This window comes from Mixophyes fleayi, chromosome 5, assembly GCF_038048845.1.
Source record: "Mixophyes fleayi isolate aMixFle1 chromosome 5, aMixFle1.hap1, whole genome shotgun sequence".
Taxonomy (NCBI): Eukaryota; Metazoa; Chordata; class Amphibia; order Anura; family Limnodynastidae; genus Mixophyes; species Mixophyes fleayi.
Genome location: NC_134406.1, coordinates 112,993,340 through 113,016,581, shown reverse-complemented (window position 1 = coordinate 113,016,581; position 23,242 = coordinate 112,993,340). Strand labels below are relative to the sequence as shown.

Genomic DNA, 23,242 nt, shown 5'->3' with positions numbered 1-23,242 from the left:
AGCTGACTCTAAAAATGGCCCCAGAGATCCGGGAATGGCTGGCGGACAGAAAACCTGAGACCCTGGAGGAGGCAGCAGGGCTAGCTGATGAGTATGTGGTGAGTCGACCAAGATGGAGAGCCCCTAGTATGCCTAGTCAAGCAGCTGCAGGGAGGGGGAGCCGAACAATTCCAGCAGGTCTAGTGACACCGGGAGCCCCCTTTATTAGAGAGAACTCTGCCCGGAATCCAAGAGATGAACCAGCCCGATCCAGACCCTGGGACCTGAATCCAAAGAGGTGCTTTCGGTGCAACCAGGTGGGGCACTTCCAGAGAGATTGCCCCCGTACCAGAAGTCCGATCCCAGGAGCCAGAGCTGCACCAGTGGCCGCTGTACAGTATGCCACAGGAGATTTTGAAATCGGCATTGAGGCCGAGCCACCCTGTCCTGATGTGCCAGAGGCAAGGGACGGAGTGTATGTGGTGAACCTGATTTTGGGGAAGGGGAGGCAGAGCCCTAGGAATATGCAGGGTCATCTACAGGACGTGTGGGTGGGGGACTGCAAGGTCCAGGGGTTGAGAGACTCAGGAGCATCCCTGACCCTGGTGGAGCCTGATATAATTAAAAGATCCCAAGTTATGGAGGGACAGCAGGTCCGGATTTCCACGGTGGGGGGCCATCTTGCAGATATTCAGGTGGCCCGGGTACATTTGGATTGGGGGGCGGGATTTGGAATGGTGGAGGTGGGCATTCTGGATGGACTACCAGCAAAAGTGATTTTGGGGAATGATTTGGGCCAGGGATTGGTCACTCACTTTGTGCAAGCTGTGACCCGCAGCCAGAGCCGAGCACAAGCCACAGCAGCACAAGAAGCCGCAACGCCAAGGAGACCACCAAGATTAACCCCGGCAACCAGAACCAAGGAGCCAGAGGCAGCACCGTTGGTGAGTAACCCAGAAATATCTGATGTTGTACCAGAAATTGATTTGGGGGAGGAGGACAGAAGGGAATTTAGGAAGGCCCAACAGACTGACCCATCCCTAGCCAAACTGAGGAGTGCAGCAGACGCTGGGGGAGGGGAAGTGGCAGGCAGTAAAGTAGTGTGGGACAAAGGACTGTTATATAGGGTAGTCACCCCCACCCTAGATCAAGACCCAGGGACAGAAGTGAAGCAGTTGGTAGTACCATGGGCTTACCGGACCCATTTATTAGCGCTGGCCCATGACATTCCAGCAGCGGGGCACTTTGGGACCAGAAAAACGTTGGCCCGGTTGTTGCAGACTTTTTTCTGGCCTCAAGTCACCCAGGATGTGAAACGTTACAAAGCCTCCTGTGACACCTGTCAGAGAATAGGGAGAGCCCCTAAGAAAGTTCCACTACAATCCCTGCCTATAATTGAGGAGCCCTTTGCCCGGGTGGCTATAGATATCGTAGGTCCATTAGCCATCCCCAGTTACACCGGAAAAAGATTCATCCTCACCCTGGTGGACTTTGCCACCAGATACCCAGAGGCAGTAGCCCTGTCGTCCATAGACGCAGAGCATGTGGCCCAGGCTCTGGTGGACATTTTCAGCCGGGTAGGATATCCCAGGGAAGTGGTTACTGACCAGGGGACCCAATTCCAAGGGGACCTAGTCCAGACCCTATGGGAAAAGTGGGGCATTAAGCCCCTACGAACCACCCCGTACCATCCCCAGACCAATGGGTTATGTGAGCGTTTCAATGGAACGCTGAAACACCTCCTGAAGGCATATGTACAGTCTGAAGGGAGAGACTGGGACAGGGCCCTGCAGCAGCTCCTGTTTGCATACAGGGAAGTACCCCAGGAGTCCACCGGATACTCTCCTTTCGAACTTCTGTATGGCCGGAGGGTACGAGGCCCCCTAGACCTGGTTAGAGAGAGCTGGGAAGGAACATTCCAGGCCAATGAGCAGCCTATCCTTAAATATGTAGAGAAGATGAGGGAGAGGATGAAGAGAGTAGCGCAGCTGGCGCAAGGCCATTTAAAAGGAGCCCAGGCAAGACAAAAAGAGTGGTACGATGCCCACGCTCAGGATAGGAAGCTGAACGCAGGACAGAAGGTGATGGTGCTAATCCCAATGAGACGGAATAAACTTCAAGCCACCTGGGATGGCCCATACAAAGTGGTGAGGCAGGTAGGGCCGGTTAACTATGTAGTAGCGCTGGATGATGAGGAAACCTGGCTGAAAACCTTCCACATCAATCGACTAAAAGGTTATGTGGAACGGCAAGTGGCAGCAATGGTGGTGTGTTGTCCCCCCATGGGTCCCACAGAGGTAGACCCCCTACTGGAGATGATAGGGGAGGTGAGAGAGGAAAAGGGGGTGGAGACAGTGACAGTGGGGACGCAGCTAGGAGAGGGACAGAGGCAGGAAATGAGGGAGGTACTGGAGAAGGAGCAGGCCCAATTTACCTGTAAGCCCGGTCGTACCCACCTAGCCACCCACCATGTAGACACGGGGGAGGAGAAGCCCATAAGGCAGGTAGCATACCGCATGACCCCCGCTGTACTGGCCCAAGTACGGAAGGAGATAGAGGAAATGCTGGCCTTAGGAGTAATTAAGAAGTCAAATAGTCCATGGGCTGCAGGGGTGGTATTGGTCCCGAAGAAGGATGGGACCACCCGCTTCTGCGTGGACTACCGTAAACTAAATGAGGTCACCACCACTGATGCTTATCCCATGGCCCGAATAGATGAGCTACTAGACAGGCTAGGGGCAGCCAAGTTTGTGTCAACTTTGGATCTGAGTAAGGGCTATTGGCAAATTCCCCTCACCCCCGAGGCTCAGGAGCGGTCAGCCTTTATAACCCCACTGGGATTGTTTGAATGTACGACAATGCCGTTTGGGATGAAAAATGCTCCAGCCACATTCCAACGGATGGTTGATGACCTGTTGGGGGGGTGTCAGGAATTTGCCCAGGCTTACTTAGATGACATTGCCATCTTCAGCCAGACGTGGGAGGATCACTTAGTGCAGGTGTCAGAGGTCCTGAGGAGAATCAGGCAGGCAGGGTTGACCATTCGCCCAGACAAATGCTTCATGGGCATGGCAGAAGTGCAATACTTGGGGCACCGTGTTGGTGGGGGAATCATACGACCTGAACCGGCAAAAGTAGAAGCCATTGTTCAGTGGCCCCGACCCACCAACCAAAAGCAAGTACGAGCGTTCCTCGGGATCGCAGGGTACTACAGAAAATTTGTGCCGCAGTATAGCACTGTTGCCAGGCCCCTGACTGACTTGACAAAGAAAAAATACTCTAGACGTATAGAATGGACCCCAGAGTGCAAGGGAGCCTTTGACGCTGTGAAGGCAGCATTGACCCAGTCCCCAGTGTTAGCAGCCCCAGACTTCAAGAAACGATTTCTGGTACAGACAGATGCTTCAGGGTGTGGACTCGGTGCTGTGCTCAGCCAAGTGGGGGAGGATGGGCATGAGCACCCAGTAGTTTATTTATCCCGAAAGCTGGTGGATAGAGAGGTAGCCTATGCCACCATTGAAAAAGAATGCCTGGCCATAGTGTGGGCCCTAAAGAAATTACAACCCTACATTTATGGGCAAGAGTTCACAGTAATTACAGACCACAACCCCCTTTACTGGTTACAAAGATCTGCTGGGGAAAATGGGAGGTTATTACGGTGGAGTTTAGCATTACAAGGTTATAACTTTACTATCTCGCACAAAAAGGGAAAAGACCACTCAAATGCGGACGGACTCTCCAGAAGAGAGGAGGAGAACCCTTCATTAAGGAACCCACCGTGCCAAGGAGAACATCTGGAGCCCGACCACCAGACTCCAACTGTCCCCTTGATTTAATAAGGGGGAGGTATGTGACAGACCCGGGCCTTATATTGAGAATATCGTGCCAACCCGGTCTGTCCTCAGTGGGCCAATTGAACAACCATGGCCCACTCTGTTATTAAATGCCGCCCGGTGGCCAGATCTGTTATTACTGTGGTGTCCAGAGAGGGAGGGGAGAGGCAGCTCACAGGAAGTGTGAATCAGCTGTGGACCCTGTGACATCAAAAAGTAGTGGAACGGGTTAAAAAAAGGAGGGTCAGGACCTTATCTAAAATCAGTAGGGGGTCTCTCCCTGTTTGCTAACTATTGTTCTAGCAAGTCTGCAACACAGTCTGAATGGCACCATCACAGCAAGGGGTGACCACTGATGTCATGCACTATTTCCACCCCGGTTACCACCCAAACTCTTCACACCACCAATCACAAGAGGACAGTGAGTGGGGGGGGGTGGTGAGAAGGGACCAAAAAGGAGCTGTCTGGGGGATGGGGGGTGTTGTTGGAGAATCTGGAGACAGCAAGGACCTGTTAGAGAGTAACCGTATTCTCGCAGGGCCTTAAAGGAATGCTTGAGGCAGGAGCTTCTTGACAGAGATCGGACAGTGTACCTCTAGGACTGATTCTGTTACCACTCCATCGGGAGACACTCGCAGATTCTGGGGAATTGGTGAGCCTACATCCATAGGGAGACTGATACCCAGGGTCCCACCAAGCTGGTGGAGAGTTGGCCGAGCGGCTGGGATCAGCAAGATACACAGACCCACCTTAAGGATCAGAAACCCTGGCCCACTTGGATTGTCAGCTGTGGATTTTATTACCAGGAGTTTGGGCCTGCTAGGACTCTGTGCTTGGAGGTAACCTGCTGGGGATTTTGTTGGGGAGTTTTACTTGCACTGGTGATTTTCTGACACTTGATATATTTGGCGGGGGGAACAAGTTTCTCCTTGGGGAGCACTGTTGTATTTTACTAAGTGTGTGCACTTTGTTTAATAAAAGGGATTATTATTTCTTTCCTGTCTCCTTACCTGTGTGACCTGTGAACCTAGAGGACCGGGTATCTAGAGAGCTTTGGTAATAACCCCGGTGTCCTCACAGCAGGTAACCATGGTTAACAGAGAAATAACAATGATTTCAAGCACCATCCTCCTTGTAAAGCTTCCAGTCTGAAATGCAGTGGAAATGTTGTTTTTGGGAAAAAGTTCATTGTCATGGCAAAGAAGGACTTTGAAATTAATTGCAATTCATCTGATCACTCTTCATGACATTCTGTAGTATATGCAAATTGCCATCATAAAAACTGAGGTTGCAGACTTTGTGAAAAATAATATTTGTGTCATTCTCAAAACCTTTGCCCATGATTGTATTCTGGCCCCCAGTGGAGTTTCTGATTAAAATTTTAACAGAGCAATTTATTTCTCTCTATTTGTTACTTTTCTTATTTTTGTTTTAAATATTACGCTGTTATAGGCCTAGTGAATGTAAAGCAGTGAATACATAATTCCTTTAAGGTTACCAATAAGATTTTTTTTTAAAATTTATTGGACTGGAGTGCCTTTGTTTGTTTCAACTCCAGACTTGTTATAACAGTCGCGATAATCAGAAATCCATGAATCAGCCAGAAAAATAGACATGGGAGCGAGTTTGGAAGAGGAACCCTGGGATAAAATTCATAGGTTCAATCAGGGTAGCTATGAAAAAAAAAACAAAAAACTTACAATGTTTGCACTAGGTTATGTTACGAGCCGCGGCGGTGCCCAGCCGCCGCGACTCACTCACCTGCGTCCCGGCCGTCGCTATGGCGACCGGTACGTCATTTCCGGACATGACCCGGCCGTTGCCGGGGCAACGGGCAGACGCCTCAGCGCTGCGTCCCGGCGATGAGGAAGCCGGGCGCATGCGCTCATTGTAGATTCTAGCCTGCGGGCTGATTATCCTGCTCATTAGCTAGGCAGGGGGCTGTATCTAAATTCAGAGCTAGGCTCTGATTGGTGGCCATTAGTACTTAAGGCAATGAGGTCTGCTGCCTCATTGCCGATTATAGCTTCTGTGCTCCAGTCTGCTGACCTGCTTGTTCCTGCTCTAGTCTTCTGAGACCACTTCTGATTCACTGTGTATGACCTTTAGCTTTGAACTGACTCCGCTTGTGTATCCTGTGACCCTGATCCCTGGCCTGTTTACCGTTTCTGCTATCCGCCTGTGACCCCTGACTCCAGCTTGTTTACTGATACCGCTGTTTGCTTCCGGCCCTTGACCTCTGCATGGACCTGACTCTGCTTGCCTGGGTTCTCCCCAGCCGGTACACACTTCACGGCCCTCTGTCGGTCTGCAGCCCAGTCTGTCCCCACCATCAGGGGCTCCAGTGAACACCTGACTGGCAGAGTAGATTCCATGTTGTGTTGTGCCGGCTGGAGGGGTTCCTAACAGGTTATACATAGTACTAAAAAAGACTCCATCACATGTATCCGAACGCATTTAACCAATGTGGAGAAAATGTGGCCAAATAGGCAGTTGCCACCAAATTTGGTGGTCCTGTCAAAAAAAAGAAACAGATTTTACTAAAAGAAAAGTAAGTGGGTCTGTTATACACGCAACGGTTGCACATGAGCCAAGTAGCCGAGTTCTGGGTCCTGTATTGTTCCTGCAGTTTGGAGGATTGTGTAGCTCAGTGGTGGTGAGCATGGTTGGTGGTTTCACGGGGTGATTTGTCATGGAGAGAGAAAGGAAAAGAGAAAAGCGGGGTAATTGCTGTAATATAAGTACCTTGGGTCAACACTTTGGTTTTAGGGAGTTTTTTGATGGTTGTTAGGATACTTGTCATAGTTGTAACTTGGTTGCCTAGATATGTGTTCGTGGTGGTGCGAAATGTTGTACCCAAGAGTTTATTGAATACTAAATGGAAGCTGAATTGCTAGAAAAAGAAAATGGTGTCCGTAAATGTGTTTAAAAATTGCAAGGTTGAGTTTTGAGCAACATCAGGATCTCAACCTTGAAGTGGAGACGGTTTTTGCGACAAAGTTATGAGATTCTGATGAGTACCGTAGTTTTTTTTTCTCATTCCATATAAGATGTATAATGGTGTGAATATTCTCAAGAGAATATTCTAAAGAGAAGATTTTATGTAGCATTTTACATGATTACCATGTATGTATTATGATTAAACCAATTATTAGACAATATGCCTGTTACGAGCCGCCGCGGCTCGTCTCCTGGTCCTGCTAGCGTCCCGGCCATCACCTTGACGACCGGGACGTCACTTCCACTTCCTGGTCGGCCGTTGCCAAGGCAGCGGTCCGACGCTGATAATATAGCGCTGCGTCCCGGCGGTACTAGTGGCCGGGCGCATGCGCGTAAATTAACACAGCCTGTGGGCTGATTAATGCAATTATCATGGGGGCTGTGTGAGACTCAGAGCTAGGCTCTGATTGGTGGTTGGTGGTATTTAGGGCAGTGAGGTCTGCAGCCTCACTGCCGGTTATAGTGTTCTGTCCTCAGTTCTGCTGCCTGCTTGTGCTATCCATTTTGGTACCTGCTATCTTGGATTTGACTACCCGTGTTTTGACCCCTGCTTGTTATTGGACCTGTGACCCTTCTCTTCTGACCTTTTGCCTGGAATTCGGATTTTTGCTTCTCTGCCTGTGAGTTTGACCCTTCGCTTGCCCTTGGATATTGCATCTGTGCCTGTGACCTTTTGACCTAGGATTCTTCTTATACTACTGTCCACCAATCACTCCACTCCTGGGAACTCCTTTAAGTCAGTATACGTTTCTCGACCCTCGGTCGGCCCGCAGCCCAGTCTGTCCCCACCACTAGGGGCTCCAGCGAACACCTGGCTTTCTGAGTAGTTCCCGAGTTTCACTGTACTGACTTGGGAGTTCCTAACAATGCCAATATGTTTATCTGGAGTGCTCTATTGTAAGTTAATACATGCTATAATAATGAAGCAGTTTGCCCTTTATAACCCTTTGTAAAATGTCTCTCTTGGCTTGCATTCAGATTTTGAACTACTAGCTCTGTACGTAGTTAATAAAGGCATCGTAGCAAGACTATATAATTTTTTTTTCCTGAATCATTCTATAGTAGTCTCTATTGTCCTTGTAGGGATGCACCAGTTATCCTCAATTTTGCCAGTAGCATGTGGTGCCTTCATTAGGTTGATAGTATTGTATGTGTGCAGTTCTTCTATTTAGTTCTGTGGATGTAATCAATATGATCGCTTGGTGGAATTCAAACCTAAAGTACACATTCTGTCATTGGCACACAAGTAATACACTCCACAGTGTGTCTGGGTTATTCTCCAGATCAAAGTGCAGAGTGGGAATGGTGGTTTGAATGAGGTTCTTGGTTCTTTTTCTTCTGGTTTCAATCAAACGCATTTGGTCTTAAGTGAAGGACTGTCCCAGGGAGAATAGTGGTCACAGTTTAACCAGATCTATCAACAGTCCTGATAAGGCCTGCGAGATGTCAACTCAACCTTGATATCTAGATGTGTTCTATGTGGATTATGATCCATTTGACTGTGTCTGCGAATAATTTGATCTTCTGGCTTGTTTTGGTGCTATATATGTTGCAATGTTAGGCTTATTTCTCAGTATCACTGAAGATATTGCAGCATGTTAAAGAAGGCTTAATAACCATGTGCTTTGCACTTTAGAAATTAGTCAAATTGTTAGGAGCCGCAGAGGCCAAGGGCACCGCCGCGATTCAGCTCTGGCCCCGCCTGGCGTCCCGGCCGTCTCCTTGACGACCGGGACGTCACTTCCTGCAGATGGTCCAGCCGTTGCCTTGCCATATAGGTTTAACAGCGCGCCCCGGCATATAGTACAGCCGGGCGCATGCGCCTGTGGGCTGATTAATAGGGCTATTAGTGGCATTATTCTTGGCATGTGTATGATTACAGGGCTGAGCCCTGATTGGTTGGTCTGTGTATTTAAAGCAGGGAGGGCTTAGCCTCCCAGCCGGTTATAGCGCTTCTGACCCAGTTTGCTGACCTGCTGTCTGTTGTGGATCCTGTCCTGTGGATACTCTGCCTGTTGGATTTTCTGTGTATGACCCCTGCCTGTACTTTGGACTGCCCGTTTGCCCGTGACCCTGACCCTTTGGCGTGTTTATGGACTACTCTGCTTGCCAGTGACCCTTGACCTCGGCTACCGTCTGACTATCCGCTGCCTTCTATCTAGCCTCCTGGCCTGCCGCTACAGGCCTGTATTACAAACTCACACTATGCCTAGAGTTAAGTCCTGGGGGCATCTGAGTACCGGTGAGCATATCAAGCTCTAAGGGAAAGGCGGCTGCTATAGGTGAAGACTTCCGCCATCTTGTTCTGTGAGATGGTAATCAGACCGTTAGCCTAACACAAATATAGTGAATCACAAAACAAAGTTATAGAGAATGCTCAGACTCTCACTCCTATCAAAAGGCTGCATGTGATCAAGGCACCCATTTGTTCGTGCAGAAGTTGGTTGACAACACATCTCAATATAGTAAAGAAATAATAAAGCATAACAAGACTACCTTTCTGTCTAAGGGGCAAATAAGTATTATATCTCTTATTTTCAAATATCCATTTTAAAAACTGCAGTCTTTGAGCAGAAAAATCACCTGATTAGTAGTCAAAAATGATCAGACAATGAGAATTTGATGAATACAGAAGGATGGGGGAAAAATTTGGAACTAAATGCATTACTGAGCATTTATCAATGCACAGATGAGCGAAAATATTCAGCTCATTCTGCATTTGACTTCAACATCTCATGTTTTGCTCAGAGGAATTTAGCCTTAAGTGTTACCAGTCGTACCCGAATCACACCATCATCCACACTCTATACATAAACTACAGATTTTGTGAAATGTGAATGAACAAATACAGTGGAGAATGTTATTCTATAGAATCAATAAGCAAAAGTAGAAAAATTATATAGCTGGTGCTTTACACCTCTCTAAAGAGCCTGTTCTGCCAGGACACTTAAATCAACATAACATATTGTTGCGACTTATACTACAGAGGTTCTGGAGACAAAATAATAAATCACTAAATGAAACTTTCATTACTCAGAGAAGAAGTTGAGACATGATAGAGATAGATAACAGATATTGTTCATTGATTATTCTAGGTAGTACATATTTTTGGAGAAAAATAGTTTCATGACCTACACAATCTAGCTAAATGTGGGCTGCATGCACTCATGTACCTTGTATTGCATCAAATGCAAAAGCATTTTGAGATTTAACAGGTGCAATGGGTGCATCTACAGGGGCATTCTCTACCTAATGGGCGGCTATAGAACCTCTGTACTTCAGGGAGAAATATTTTCTTTTCTCAAAGAATGCTTAGGAGGGGCAGGTAAGAAGCAGTAATATTCTTTACATTAAATTCCAAGCTTATTTGATGCAAGTTTATTTATAGGAGAATCCCTCATAAAATTCAACACACAAAAGGGTCACCTGTAAAAAAAAAGTTCATCCTCATGATTTAAAAATATATAAAATTATATACATACAAGCAGTATTGTAAGGGGCTGTTCCAAAAAGCAGGATATGGGCAAATAGTAGCACATGCATAAATAAAAAAATAAATAAAAAAAAAAAAAGACACCAGTCCATCAAGTTCAATCTATTTTGGATCTCCTGCAATCCTGCACTTATATTTGAAATTGATCCAGAGTAAGCAACCGCAATCTGATTCAATTGTGAAAATCCCCCCAGACTTAATATTGCAGTCCTATTTTCCCCCTATATCCACTACTATCCTACATTTTAATTAACGGTCGTATCCCTGGATACACTTTTCCGCTAAAAATTTGTCTAACCCTTTCTTAAACATATCTATTGAATCTGCCATCACAACCTTCCCTGGCAGTGAATTCCATATCTTGACTGTCCTTACTGTAAAGAACCCCTTCCTTTGCTGGTTGTGAAATTTCCTCTCCTCTAACCTTAGGGGGTGACCGAGTGTCCTGTGTATAGTCCTTGGGGTAAAAAGTTCCCATGAAAGTTCTCTGTATTGACCCTTAATGTATTTGTACATAGTATTCATATCTCCCCTTAGAAGCCTCTTTTCTAAAGAAAACATGCCTAAACTGGTTAAACTTTCCTCATAACTTAATGACTCGATACCCTTTATCAATTTTGTCGCCCGTCTCTGAACCCTTTCTAGTTCCAACTTTTTTATAGAGTGGTGCCCAGAACTGTACTGCATATTCAAGATGAGGTCTTACCAACGATTTATACAGTGGCAAAATTACACTGTCTTCCCTTGCATCTATGCCCCTTTTTATGCATTCCATTCTTTGTTTGCCCTTGCAGCTGCTGCTTGACATTGAGCACTATTGCTAAGTCTACTGTGTACGAGCACTCCCAAATCCTTTTCCATTATAGATTCTCCTAAATTAATTCCATTTAATTTATAGATTGCGTTCTTGTTTTTGATCCCTATATGCATAACCTTACATTTATCTATGTTAGACCTCATATTCCATTTGGCCACCCAATCATCCAGTTTATTTAAGTCCCTCTGTAGAGAAACTACATCTTGCTCTGATTTTATTACCTTACAGAGTTTAGTGTCATCTGCAGAAATAGAAACTTTACTCTCTAAACCATCACCAAGGTCAATAATAAATATATTAAAAAGGAGTGGCCCCAGCACGGAACCTTGAGGTACTGCACTTAAGACTTTTGACCAATTAGAAAATGTTCCATTTATCACAACTCTCTGTTCCCTATTCTCTAACCAGTTTTCCAAGTAGAGTTAATTTGTTTTATTATGATATTAAAGCAACGTTGCCATAGTGACTGGAGAGAACAGGAGTTTTAAGGTAGGATGATTTTTTTGATTAATTGTGGCCGAAAAATCATTTGTCATCATCGCGGTGACAGATTATAATAGGGCAAAACTCTAAATAAATATGCACCTACTTTAGGTTAGTGTACAAATATTGGTGATAGGATGTACATTTCCTTGATTAGTTCTATTATCAGTTTCTTACATAACATTTAACAATGCCAGTAAATGATAAAAATATTTATTGTTATTATGGCTTAAAATAGTACAATGTAAGGATTCAACTGTGATTTGTTTTGATTAACATGAAGTCCATTATACACATTAGGAACTCTGTTAAACTTAGAGACAAGTCAGAGCAGACAAAATTACTATTTTCAGGATAATGTTTTTGTTTGTTTTTTCCTCAGTCAAACTGGTTCTTTACTTGCGAGGCTGATGAATGTGCTGTTTGACATGCTGTGTAGTAGGCAACTTCTCAACAGCTGGATGTGGTTTCTGATGAGCTACTTGAGCAGCAGCTGGAGGAAAGTCTTTGTCACCCTGTGGAGAATGGAAATTGATGCAATTACAAATTTGCTATTTCTATAGGGGCCAATTTTATCCTTTTTGCTGCCCTGTGTAGCTTTTCCTTATAATGCCTATTTCAAGATGTAAATATCCACCCTTGTCCTAAAATTTTAAACCTCTGTAAATATTATAATACATTAACAACCTAAGTAATGTAGAAGCTGTTCTTACCCAAAAACTAATTTCCACTGACATTTATTATAAAGGTAGAGGGAAGAGAGAGTGAAAGGTATTCAAGCAGTCTCATCATTTCACTGTCAAAAGTGCTTACCGACTTTTCTATTCAGGTAGTCACATTATTTGGCTATAAAATACACACTATGACTACATGCGACAAGGGATATGAAGGCCTGGGAGAGAAAACCCCACGTCAACAACAGTTTCTTAAAACTGCACTAACATTTAGCATCAAAATTTTACTGCACTCCTCTGGGCTCTGTAAAAACAGCTGCCTTCCATTCCCTCCTTCATCCAATAACTTCAAAACAAGCCCCACGTTTCGTGCACTACACCAAGCCCTGAGAAACACAGCTGCATAGAATAGCTAGGGGAATCAGCAGTTCAGTAACCTCTAGATCATAGGTGGTAGTGCAGTTAAGCAACTTGTAGCTCCATAAACACAAATAAAACAGGTTAAGTAAACATTACAATATTTTTTAATACAGAATGTATAACCAGCCTGGATAGACCTCACACACACACCCACATTACTTGTACTCCCCCTCCTCTTTACTTCTCCATTCCCCCTGCATACATACACAGTTTAAACTTATGGTACTTGAGTTATGCTATGGGCAATGATCGACTCACTTTTACTAGTACTATATAAACAGATTTCAACAAGGGATACATTCACTTTAATGACATTAGAAGACACTCAAAGAAACACAGTAAGAAATACAAAAAGCCACTGGAGTACCTAAAACATAGACATTCTGTATTTGGGGCAGAAACCTGACTGACACCAATTTCGCACAATGCAGTTGTCCCCCTAATTTATACTGGGGATCTCTAATTAAGAATGTTGCAAGAACTGCAAGAAAACAAGTGGCCCTTATGTAGCCCCCCGAGCCATCACCTGCAGCCCCCAGCTACTTACTTATTGTCAGATATTTTGTTATAGCTTGTAACACTTGTTTAAAATGCCTGCTTGTATATTATCACAGACAGGTTCTTTTTTCTTCTTATTAAATGTATTGTAACTTATTACTGAAATTAAGGAGAAAGTGCAGTCCATTTGTAGCCATGAGTTGACGCAAGTGCAGCTAGATTTATTCGTTATTATGAATTAATTCAAAGTGTGAAAACATTGTGCATTCTGTAATCGCAATAAAATAATCCACATAAAAGCAAACCAAAAAAGGACCATGTTATTCCAGTTCACCAAAAATGTATACTTATAGGGGTACTTGAATTGCAAGAAAAAAAACAAAACCTACGCGAGGTGCCTCCACAGTGGCCGTAGTGTGCGGATAATTTTTTTTTATTTATTACAGAAATGAGCGCTATTTTTTACTGTACTACCGGTAAAAAATGTGTAGCCACAATGTTCTGAGGAACATCGCCGCCAATTGAATTTTCCCCTTAGATTTACAGAATTTTAAAAGTTCTTACCCGTGTTACAGCACCAGAGATGATCAGTGGTGGTTTGGCTTGACTAAAAAGGAAAAGAAAGAAAAAAAAAAAAAAATTTTAAGGAAAATTTTTTAATTAAAAATGCATTACATATAGTGTACAACACATTGAAATCACACCATTTGGACTTTAAGATACAGTCAACCTGCATTTTAAGTTTTTGAATAGACTGGTTTAATTTCCAAAGAAGTGCAAGACAGTGAAAAAGTCTTAAAATACTCAATTTAAAGTAAATTAAGGTAGAAGAAATATAGTGGGGCTATATAACTAAATGATGATGATTTTATACAAAGTGCAAGGGGTCATGTTGGAGGGTCTGGCATCCTTATAATTTTGTAGCATAGTGCGATTTATTAAAACACATTGAATAATTGGGCATTTACTTCATATCTTAATTACTGCTATAACCAGGGGTATTACAAGTCTTTTGGTGATTCTAGAATGACATTTTATGTCATTTTTTTTTTGCACGTTGCACTTTATAGTTTATTTTAAAGCATTTAGACAATTAGTTTCAAACACACAGCCTCAACTGGTGCACCATAGGGTTAAATGTAATATTCTAGAAAATAAATGTAGGTACTTAAATACATTTTATCATACAATATAAAAACCTGGGCAAACTCCCGCTGCTATTTGGGGGAATGTGAACTCCCCAAAATGCAAAACAATGAAAAGGGGAGAAAAAAAAAAAAAGTACAGTGCTGGGACTTATCCTCACCCTAAATCACAAATGTAACACTTACAATCATGTAAACATATAAAATAGTTTATTGCACATCCTTACATAAAAAAAATATATATAACAATCATGTTGTACTAAAAATTACACATTATGCTTTTAAATCTATATTTCTAGCTACTTATATTGATGTGGTACATTCAGGATTTTTACTAGTATTATTCGAAAGAAGATTCTAATGCTGTTACTAGCTGTCTTGGGTCACGTCACATAACATACGTGTTTCACACACGCAGAGCCGTGACTTAGAATTTTAGCGCCCTGGGCGAGAAAGACAAATGCCGCCCCCCTAGCCCTCAATTTTAACCAAATTAATTGAAAATATTCCTAAATTGCGCCCCTCTTCAGCGTTGCGCCCTGGGCAGTTGCCCCTGTCGCACAGCCCTAGTTACGGCCCTGCACACACGTGCCGGCATGTTTTCATTTTAATATAGATTTAAGAGCATAATGTGTTATTTTTAGTACAGCATGATTGTTGTTATGTAGGTTTTATTTACGGTTATGCAAAAATTATTTGATGCATTGTTTATATCTGTGTTAGTATTACATGTGATATAGGGTAGGGATAACTCCCACATGTAATTAAAGAATCATTTTAGACATCTCTACTTATAGCAGTGTGCTTCCAGTATTTCATTTTTTTTTTCTTTAACTGCAGAAAGAGCAACATGGTAGGATGTTAGACTTTGGGGTTTACAATTTTCTATTGTGCTCTTCTATAGATTTTTTTCATCCCCCCACCCCCAAACAGATGCAGACTTCTAGTTTGCAAAGGCATCTCCAAAGACCAGAAAGTACATGTGTACTTACTGACCATACAGGTGCCCCTGTGTAAAACTACAACAATTAGTGGAAAGCATCCAGTGTTCTTTGTAAATGAGGTCCACTGTGTTTTGATATTACAACATTCCATATTGTAAATGGCAAAGCAATGGTCACTTGTCAGTGTCGCCAAAAAGCGGCTTAGGAGGCAAACACACATTCAAGCGAAATAAGAAATCAACCTTCTGTCATCATGTTATTTGGGTTCTAAATCCCTTTCAAAGAGTAAATTCTACTAGTATTTAATTTAAGACTGGCTCCTACCACCAGAAAATTCAAAATGTTGCATACTCCCTGCCAAGTCTAAAAATACTTTTTGGTGATAGTGTTCCTTTAAGTTGATACAAATGGGCCTGGCACCTGAAAAACACACAGACATTCAGAATAAGCCATTACCAGTCTTACATGGATCACCACTTAATTACTGAGGTTAATGATAGATTATATTATTTATCTTATGCAATCTTTTAAAAAATAGACTGCAGATCTGGTAGTATGGATTTGATGGTAAAGAATGCATTTAAAATGTTTCTCATTTATCTTCTTTTGAAGTTTTCATTGGGATGACAGGTTTTGATAAATGCCTGTCGATGGATTGTTTTGGGGTTTTTTGTCCAGATACCTGCAAATTTTACTAAATTCCTTACGCTTGTTTAGCAACAAATTTGACATTGGCTGAGGATAAATACACACAACCAGCAAATGGAATCCACATTTTGGGTATGAAACACAGTCCAGTGTGAATTTAGACTTCAGTGCATAAATTGTAAAAAAGTTTCTAAGGGTTATTTTCTAAATGGGGAAAAATAAGGATATTAGGAAATTAGGATTAATAATAATAATAGAGGGTCATATTTTGTGCCTTAATGACACATGTGGATCAACAAGTTTACTTATGGGATATGGTTTGAACAAAAAAAATAAAATATAAGATTTACTCTCCAAGGCTCTTTACAACAGTTTGTTGTAACATTAATAATATGTGTTGTGCTTACATTTAAGCCATTCTCAGTCACAATGAGAGACTGCTCCCGACGGCTGTCCATCTATAGGTGGACTGGCCAAAGTTTAACTAATATGCGATGGGAGTCAGTAAGAGCAGTTGCGTACTAATGAGATTATTTTATTTTTTTTACATCGGATCAATATCCAGGAGATGGAAGGTAAGCATTTTACGAGTATACTACAAAAAAAACCAAAAGGAAAAAAAATTACTTATTACTTAGAATTCACAAGCACAATTATTTATTGATAAAACTGGGAAAATTAGATTTAGTAAAGATAAGAGCGGGGCACAATAGATTTCATACTAGTATGAATAGAGCACAGTAGATTTAATAATATAAAGGGGCACTTTTTCTTCAACATTTTCCCTGGTACCAACTAACCAGGGGTACCTGGAGGGGACCAATGCTAAGGATGGGCGAACTACAAAACGTTATTGAATGTTGGTGTTAATGAGAAAATTTCTCAAAGGTTACTTGGGTACCCACTAGTAACAAGATGTCCATGTGGCAGAGCCTTAATACTTACACGATACCACTTTCCCAGTTCTCTTCCTCCTGATCTTTATCTTCTTTGGCTTCTACATGAGGTGTGTGTGGATGTTTCTGCACAATTCTCATACCTCCAGCTTTCACTAAAAAAACCATACAATGGGCAAATTGAATATATGGTACAAACACACTAAAAAAATGTATTAAGTACTTGGAGTTTAAGAAACAAAAACTCCTCAATCTGGGGTCTCTATCAAAATCTATATTTTAATCCATGAGCCTAACTCAGTTTGCCTCTGAACCCACTATCAGAAGTTTTCTATGACTGCATCTTAATACAATTACTCATTGTTTTTTTTTTGTTTTTTTTAATTGACAGTAAATGTCAGTGTAACTCTTCCAGCAGTTCATTTAAGCCAATTAATCCCCTTTATTTTAGAAAGTTTCCCTCAATGAGACTTATTTGACAGCTCATTTGGGCAAATCGCACCACAATTTCAGGAAATCTAGATGTGCCGGCTACTACATCCAAAATATCAAGATATTTGAAAATGATTAATCGAATAAAAGTAAATGCCCATATATTTCATATAAAGACACTTAAGGTTGTCCTCCACCAGGCATAGATTAGTACACGTTGACCTGAATCTGTGTCAGCAGCTACGAGTTTGGAGAGAAAACTTTGACTGATTAGACCAGATTTGTGAGCAATAAATTATATATAATCTATAATATAAATGCTTAGCGGTGTGTGTTAGTCTGTCTGTGTGTGTTAAAAATAAAACAAAGCTGCAGCGCCACCTGCTGGGCGGAGTTATACACTGACCTACTAAATTCTTAGTGTGTGTGGAATTTTTTTTTTAGAAAGGGCTGAAATTTGGTATACTAAGATGTTTTTAATTTGTTAATTTAATTTGTTAATTGTTAAAAGTGTTTATAAAGATTTTAAAAAAATATATATATATTTCTTGAAGGAGAAGTGACAGTTGGGAGTAGTTGGTGGTTGCCGGGGGTGACAGAGTGAGAGGAGTGTGATACTCAGGACCGCTGAGAGAGATTCCTGTGTCTGGATAGACATAGCGATGAAAATGAAAGATTAGGTGATGGAGAAGAATGATGAGGTGGTGACATGTGGACAAAACCACGTTAAAAAAGGGCGCTTACGTCGGGAAGTAACGCTCTTCCCCTGAGGAGGCCTGGGCTATGGCCCAAATGCATGACAAGAACCTTTTTAACAACTTAAGTAGCTTGATTTGACTAGAATGCATGAGTATCATGCAAGGGGTTAACTTGTATTTATAATATAAATGTCTAGTGGCGTGTGTTAGTCTGTCTGTGTGTGTGGAAAAAATAAAACCAAGCTGCAGCGCCACCTGCTGGGCGGAGTTATACACTGACCTACTAAATTCTTAGTGTGTGTGGGGAAAAAAATTCAGAAAGGGCTGAAATTTGGTATACTAAGATGTTTTTAATTTGTTAATTTAATTTGTTATTTGTTAAAAGTGTTTATAAAGATTTAAAAAAAATATATATATATTTCTTGAAGGAGAAGTGACAGTTGGGAGTGGTTGGTGGTTGCCGGGGGTGACAGTGGTGAGTAGTTGAGGCCTGGGCTATGGCCCAAATGCATGACAAGAACCTTTTTAACACCTTAAGTAGCTTGATTTGACTAGAATGCATGAGTATCATGCACGGGTTAACGTGTGTGTGTGTGTGTGTGTGTAATATATATATATATATATATATATTTTCCCATTTTAAAATTAAGCATTCATCTGTAAAAAGTTTATTTTAATCATTAAGACAATAAAATAAGAGAAATCTTGTACTTTCTCATCACCGTTCCTGCAAGGTATGCACAAGTCATCTCTTATACCCCATTCATACTGCACCAAAAACCCGGGTTTTTGCAGAGGCACGCTGAAAAACCCGGGTCTTGGTGCAGTATGAATAGTGCAACCACAAAATCCCGGGTCTAAAATCCCGGGACTTAGACCCGGGATTTTGCGAGGGGTAATTCCCGTGTTGGACCCCACTCGCCTGCAGTATGAATGGTGCAACCCGTGTAATTCCCGGGTCTCACCATTCATACTGTAAAAAAAAAAAAAAGATTTTAATTACTAAAAAATACAAAACAAATGTGTACTTAACTTATTTTCAGCCAGCGGTGTCTCCGGTGCGTTGCCGGCTGTCAGGGGGACCTCTGGGTACTAAAATGACGTCATTTCTAATGGACTAGAAATGATGTCATTTTAGTACCCAGAGGTCCCCCTGACAGCCGGCAACGCACCGGAGACACCGCTGGCTGAAAATAAGTTAAGTACACATTTGTTTTGTATTTTTTAGTAATTAAAATCTTTTTTTTCACTTTTTTTTTTTCTAAAACCCGGGTCGGGCAGGTGCAGTATGAACCCGCCGACCCGGGATTCTTCTTATCTATAACTGCCCTGTGCCCCGGCAATATCCCGGGTTAACAACCCGGGATATTGCCAGGGCGGCAGTATGAAAGTGGTATAATTAATTCCTGCCTTTGAGGCTCAAAAACAGGGATGGATGCTTGACATAGCACATCTAGAACAGGAGCAGGCAAAGGTTGTATAATGTCTTGAAAGCAGCCTTAGTCCACACTCACACTAGCTCAGAAGTGTGTTCTGTCTCTAATGCTGTGTATGATACCCAGAGGGATGTAGTTTTTACTGGAACAAACAAAAGGCTGCGGCAACATATCCCAACTTTCTACCACGGTGACCTTTCATTAAAAATAAATACAAAATGCAATAGTCATTAATCTTGGAAATCAGGGAGGGGGCATATGCAATTTCTCAAAGATACCCATTATATTTAATATGTGGTTGATTTTTTAAGTAGAAAACAAATTTGTCTTTAAATAAATATAATTGAACCAGTGTGTCCATTTTATAAATACAAAAAGTGGCTGAATAAACATTAAAGCTTTGAGATAAACAGTAGTTTGTCATTGATTATTTTACCCTAGTTTAGCATTGGTCTATTATACATTAGCATTAATATTTAGAAACTGAATACATCTGACTGATATGCATATGAGAGAGTATACATTTCTGGGAATAGGAATTGGCTTTAATTTCGCACAGTTGCCAACATTTTAAATTAGTTTTCATAGTTTACAGCTGAACCATGGCATCTAAGCAAATCACAGGTGACACGGTCTCTGAACCGTGGAACACTGCAATCCTTATTAACAGGAGTTTATGGAATTTCACTATTCCATGCTTTTTATGTAAATAATCATCAACTCATTAAAACACTAAAAATAAAATAGAAAAAGAATGTATGGGGATTCAAAAGGCATTTTATTGTGCTGTTCAGTTACTCAGTACTGACAAAGAAAGACATTTCAAAGACCACAAATTTCCAGAAACAAGTCTCTTAAATTATGGACAAATGGCAACTATGCTTTCTCATATTATACACCTTAGGTATCTGGCCAATTCTCCATCCCCTTTTTATTCTGATGAGTTACAGACCTGGAGAAGCTCTTAACCAATGCTCAATTAATTTCAAACTATGATCTAGCGGTCATATCTTTCTTGTTATCCGGGCAAGCACTTTACTAGGGGAAAAAAAATGACCCTTATAAAAGGTAGAAGAATTGTCTTCTCTATATCTGCCAGTAATTGCTTTTCAGACAAAGAACCATGACTGTTGTCAATATGCCGCATATGTTCAGAACCAAACCTTATAATAGTTATAGAACAAGGGGGCTTTAGTTGCTAGTTTCTAGCAAGGTGTTTCAGGACACATTAAGGACAAGTTGTCATCTTGTGACTTGAGGATTTGATAAACTGGTGCATTAAAGTGGATCTTCGAGAACATAACCAAGAGGAGGTTCAAGTAAAAACAACTGCACTGAAGAATCTATGCAAATTGTACATTCCAGACTCTTTGAAAACTTGATTTTCTACCTGGACAAACTGGAAACTTTATTGAATGCCATCTTTTGCTAATTTTTAATACCCATAGAACCTTTGAAAAAAAATGTGGTTTGTAGTACTATTAATCAAGAGTCTCATCCCTAGAGACACTACTCAGTTTAAAACCATTCAAGAATGCATTTTACATTCGTTACATTTTCCTTCCGTTTCATATCTAAAACCCTTAACACATTACTTATTGGCCTGCCATGACTTCAGAGTTCCAGTCTTAAACAGGTGTATGCTGCTGAACAAACTCTTTCCTAAGGGGCCTCTTGCCTCACCTTATGCATGGAGAAATATGCTCCCAATTCCCCTCTGACATTAATGAAATTAATCTCTATCTAGAATACGTATTATTTAAAGTACCATGATATATTTTGTGCTTAGACTCTGCCATACCACATGGGGGAAGAGTATATCAGCTATCCATTACCAAAAGCAAGGTGATGGCATTTATATTGGAGGAAAACCTAGAGGTTCCACTGAAAATCTCATCCTGTCAATGCAGAATTTGGGTTTCTTGAGAATGACCATACAATCAGACAGTGTTGTCTGCGGAGGTCTCAATAAAATCACCATCAAAAACAGGTAGCTGCTTCCTTTGATATCTAAAAAATTTGAACACATCTGTGGAGCTTCAGTAATTACCACTCAATTTACAGGTATCTTATAATTTAATATGGATAAAGAAAGGGGATGAATGGAAAATAGCAATTATTATTTGGGATGGTCACATTGAATACTTTGTAATGTTCTTCTGCCTCTAACATACCAGCAGTATTTGAATACTTAAAGATCAAATATTTAATGTTTTTGCTTGTTCTTTTATGATTATCTTGGAGGTTGCAAGTATCTAATGCAAACAAAAGAACTGAAGAGTACGAGCGGAGGTAAACTGCTTCCCTTGATAAACTAATAATTTTAATCCGCAGCTGACTGGCAAGCCTAAAAGTAAAACATTTCATATTTTATTAAGAAAGACAGGTCTTGCAAACCAAGTAGAATTTAATACAAATACATAGTTCTGGAATCTAATTTACATTAGCTTAAGTAATGGATGAACAAGATAAGAAAATAAAGTCTTACTAAAAAAAAAAAAAAAAAAAAAAATTATTTACCAAAGCAAATATTTGATGTCAAAGTCCAATAAAGGGGGATGGTAGATCTAAGTGCATATTTAGAGAACAAGAAAATGTTATGCTAACGGCAATAAAGGATTGAAATATTTCACTAACAAGTTATTGAGAAGGATTTGCCCTCTTCTATGTAAATGACTTGTTACTGAATGTGGGCAGCTATAAAGAAACATGTCAGTATTAATTGAGAAATTTATACACAATTTTCCTGAGTAAGAGCTTGTTTGAACCCCTGCATTGTAAGCATTTTCTTACATCACATTCTTTTTGGAAGCAAATGCAATTAAAACAATATGAAAATACTGTGGGTACAGGGACCATTGATACCAGAACTTGCACACATATGCTGTTCTCAAAAGCAGCAATAAAAACATGCAACAGAAGAAAAGGTTTACAAGACATTTTATTTAATTTTTTTCTGAAGCTCAATTTTTCAGAAATTAAATTAGCAAATTTGTAATAGATGAACAATAACTGTGGTTACAATCCTTTTTAATGGTGTGTCCCACCAGTTAGGTCAGCCAAATCTGTTTAGAATTAGTAACAAGCATGGTTATCTGAATGCAACTCACCATATGTTCACACATGTACAGTAAATGGTCTTTCCTTATTCCTGCTTCAACTTTTGCTGCTCCTGTCACTAATTCTGCACTGAACTATAGCAATTACTCTTTACACTAAGCAATACAATGGTACCTGACCAATAGAAGGGATTTAAATTTCAAACCTGTACAAATGCTGTGCTTCGAGTCAATGGTTCTAATGATTAAAACTATTAAGTTTTCACCTATTTAGCCCATCAAGTGCAGAAATTAACAACTGTAATTAGCAATTAGGCTAAATATTGTATCTATTGAATATAATGCATAACATAGTAACATTATTTTAATTTTCCGTTTAAATTTCATAAATTGAAAGGGTTTTGCAAATGCATCTACTGACTCTACACAGCTGTTTATACCATATGGCACTATTAAACGTCCTGCCTTGGCCTGTGAATATTCTCCCACTTTCTACGCAGTAAAATACAACCAACGTAATTGTAAAGTAAATGTGGCCAATACCGGCAGGAAGATGACCAGCTTTGGTGTCCGTTTTTTCTTTGGGAGGAGAAGACATGTCTTTCTTTAATGTAAGACGTTCCGCTTTTATTACAAAGCAATGTAACGCAACTTAAACTGGACCACATCTGCGGTCATATAATCTCCGCCCAACTTTTATTTTCCTCCCTCTTTCCATTTCACCGTCTTATACCACAAATACCCGCCCATACCACATGGTGCTCATGACAACGTCGACGTGGCTATT

At 41.2% G+C, this 23,242-nt stretch overlaps 1 protein-coding gene across 1 annotated transcript; it reads right to left on the bottom strand.

Moving 5' to 3' along the window:
- Positions 1-11,802: 11,802 nt before the first annotated feature.
- On the bottom strand, positions 11,803-23,180 carry DAP (death associated protein). Its single transcript, XM_075212710.1, has 4 exons — positions 22,999-23,180; positions 16,880-16,985; positions 13,762-13,804; positions 11,803-12,120 (listed from the first exon to the last, which is right to left on the bottom strand). The coding sequence occupies exons 1-4, from the start codon at positions 23,051-23,053 to the stop codon at positions 12,001-12,003; spliced, it is 324 nt and encodes a 107-aa protein (XP_075068811.1). The 5' UTR covers positions 23,054-23,180; the 3' UTR covers positions 11,803-12,000.
- Positions 23,181-23,242: the final 62 nt, after the last annotated feature.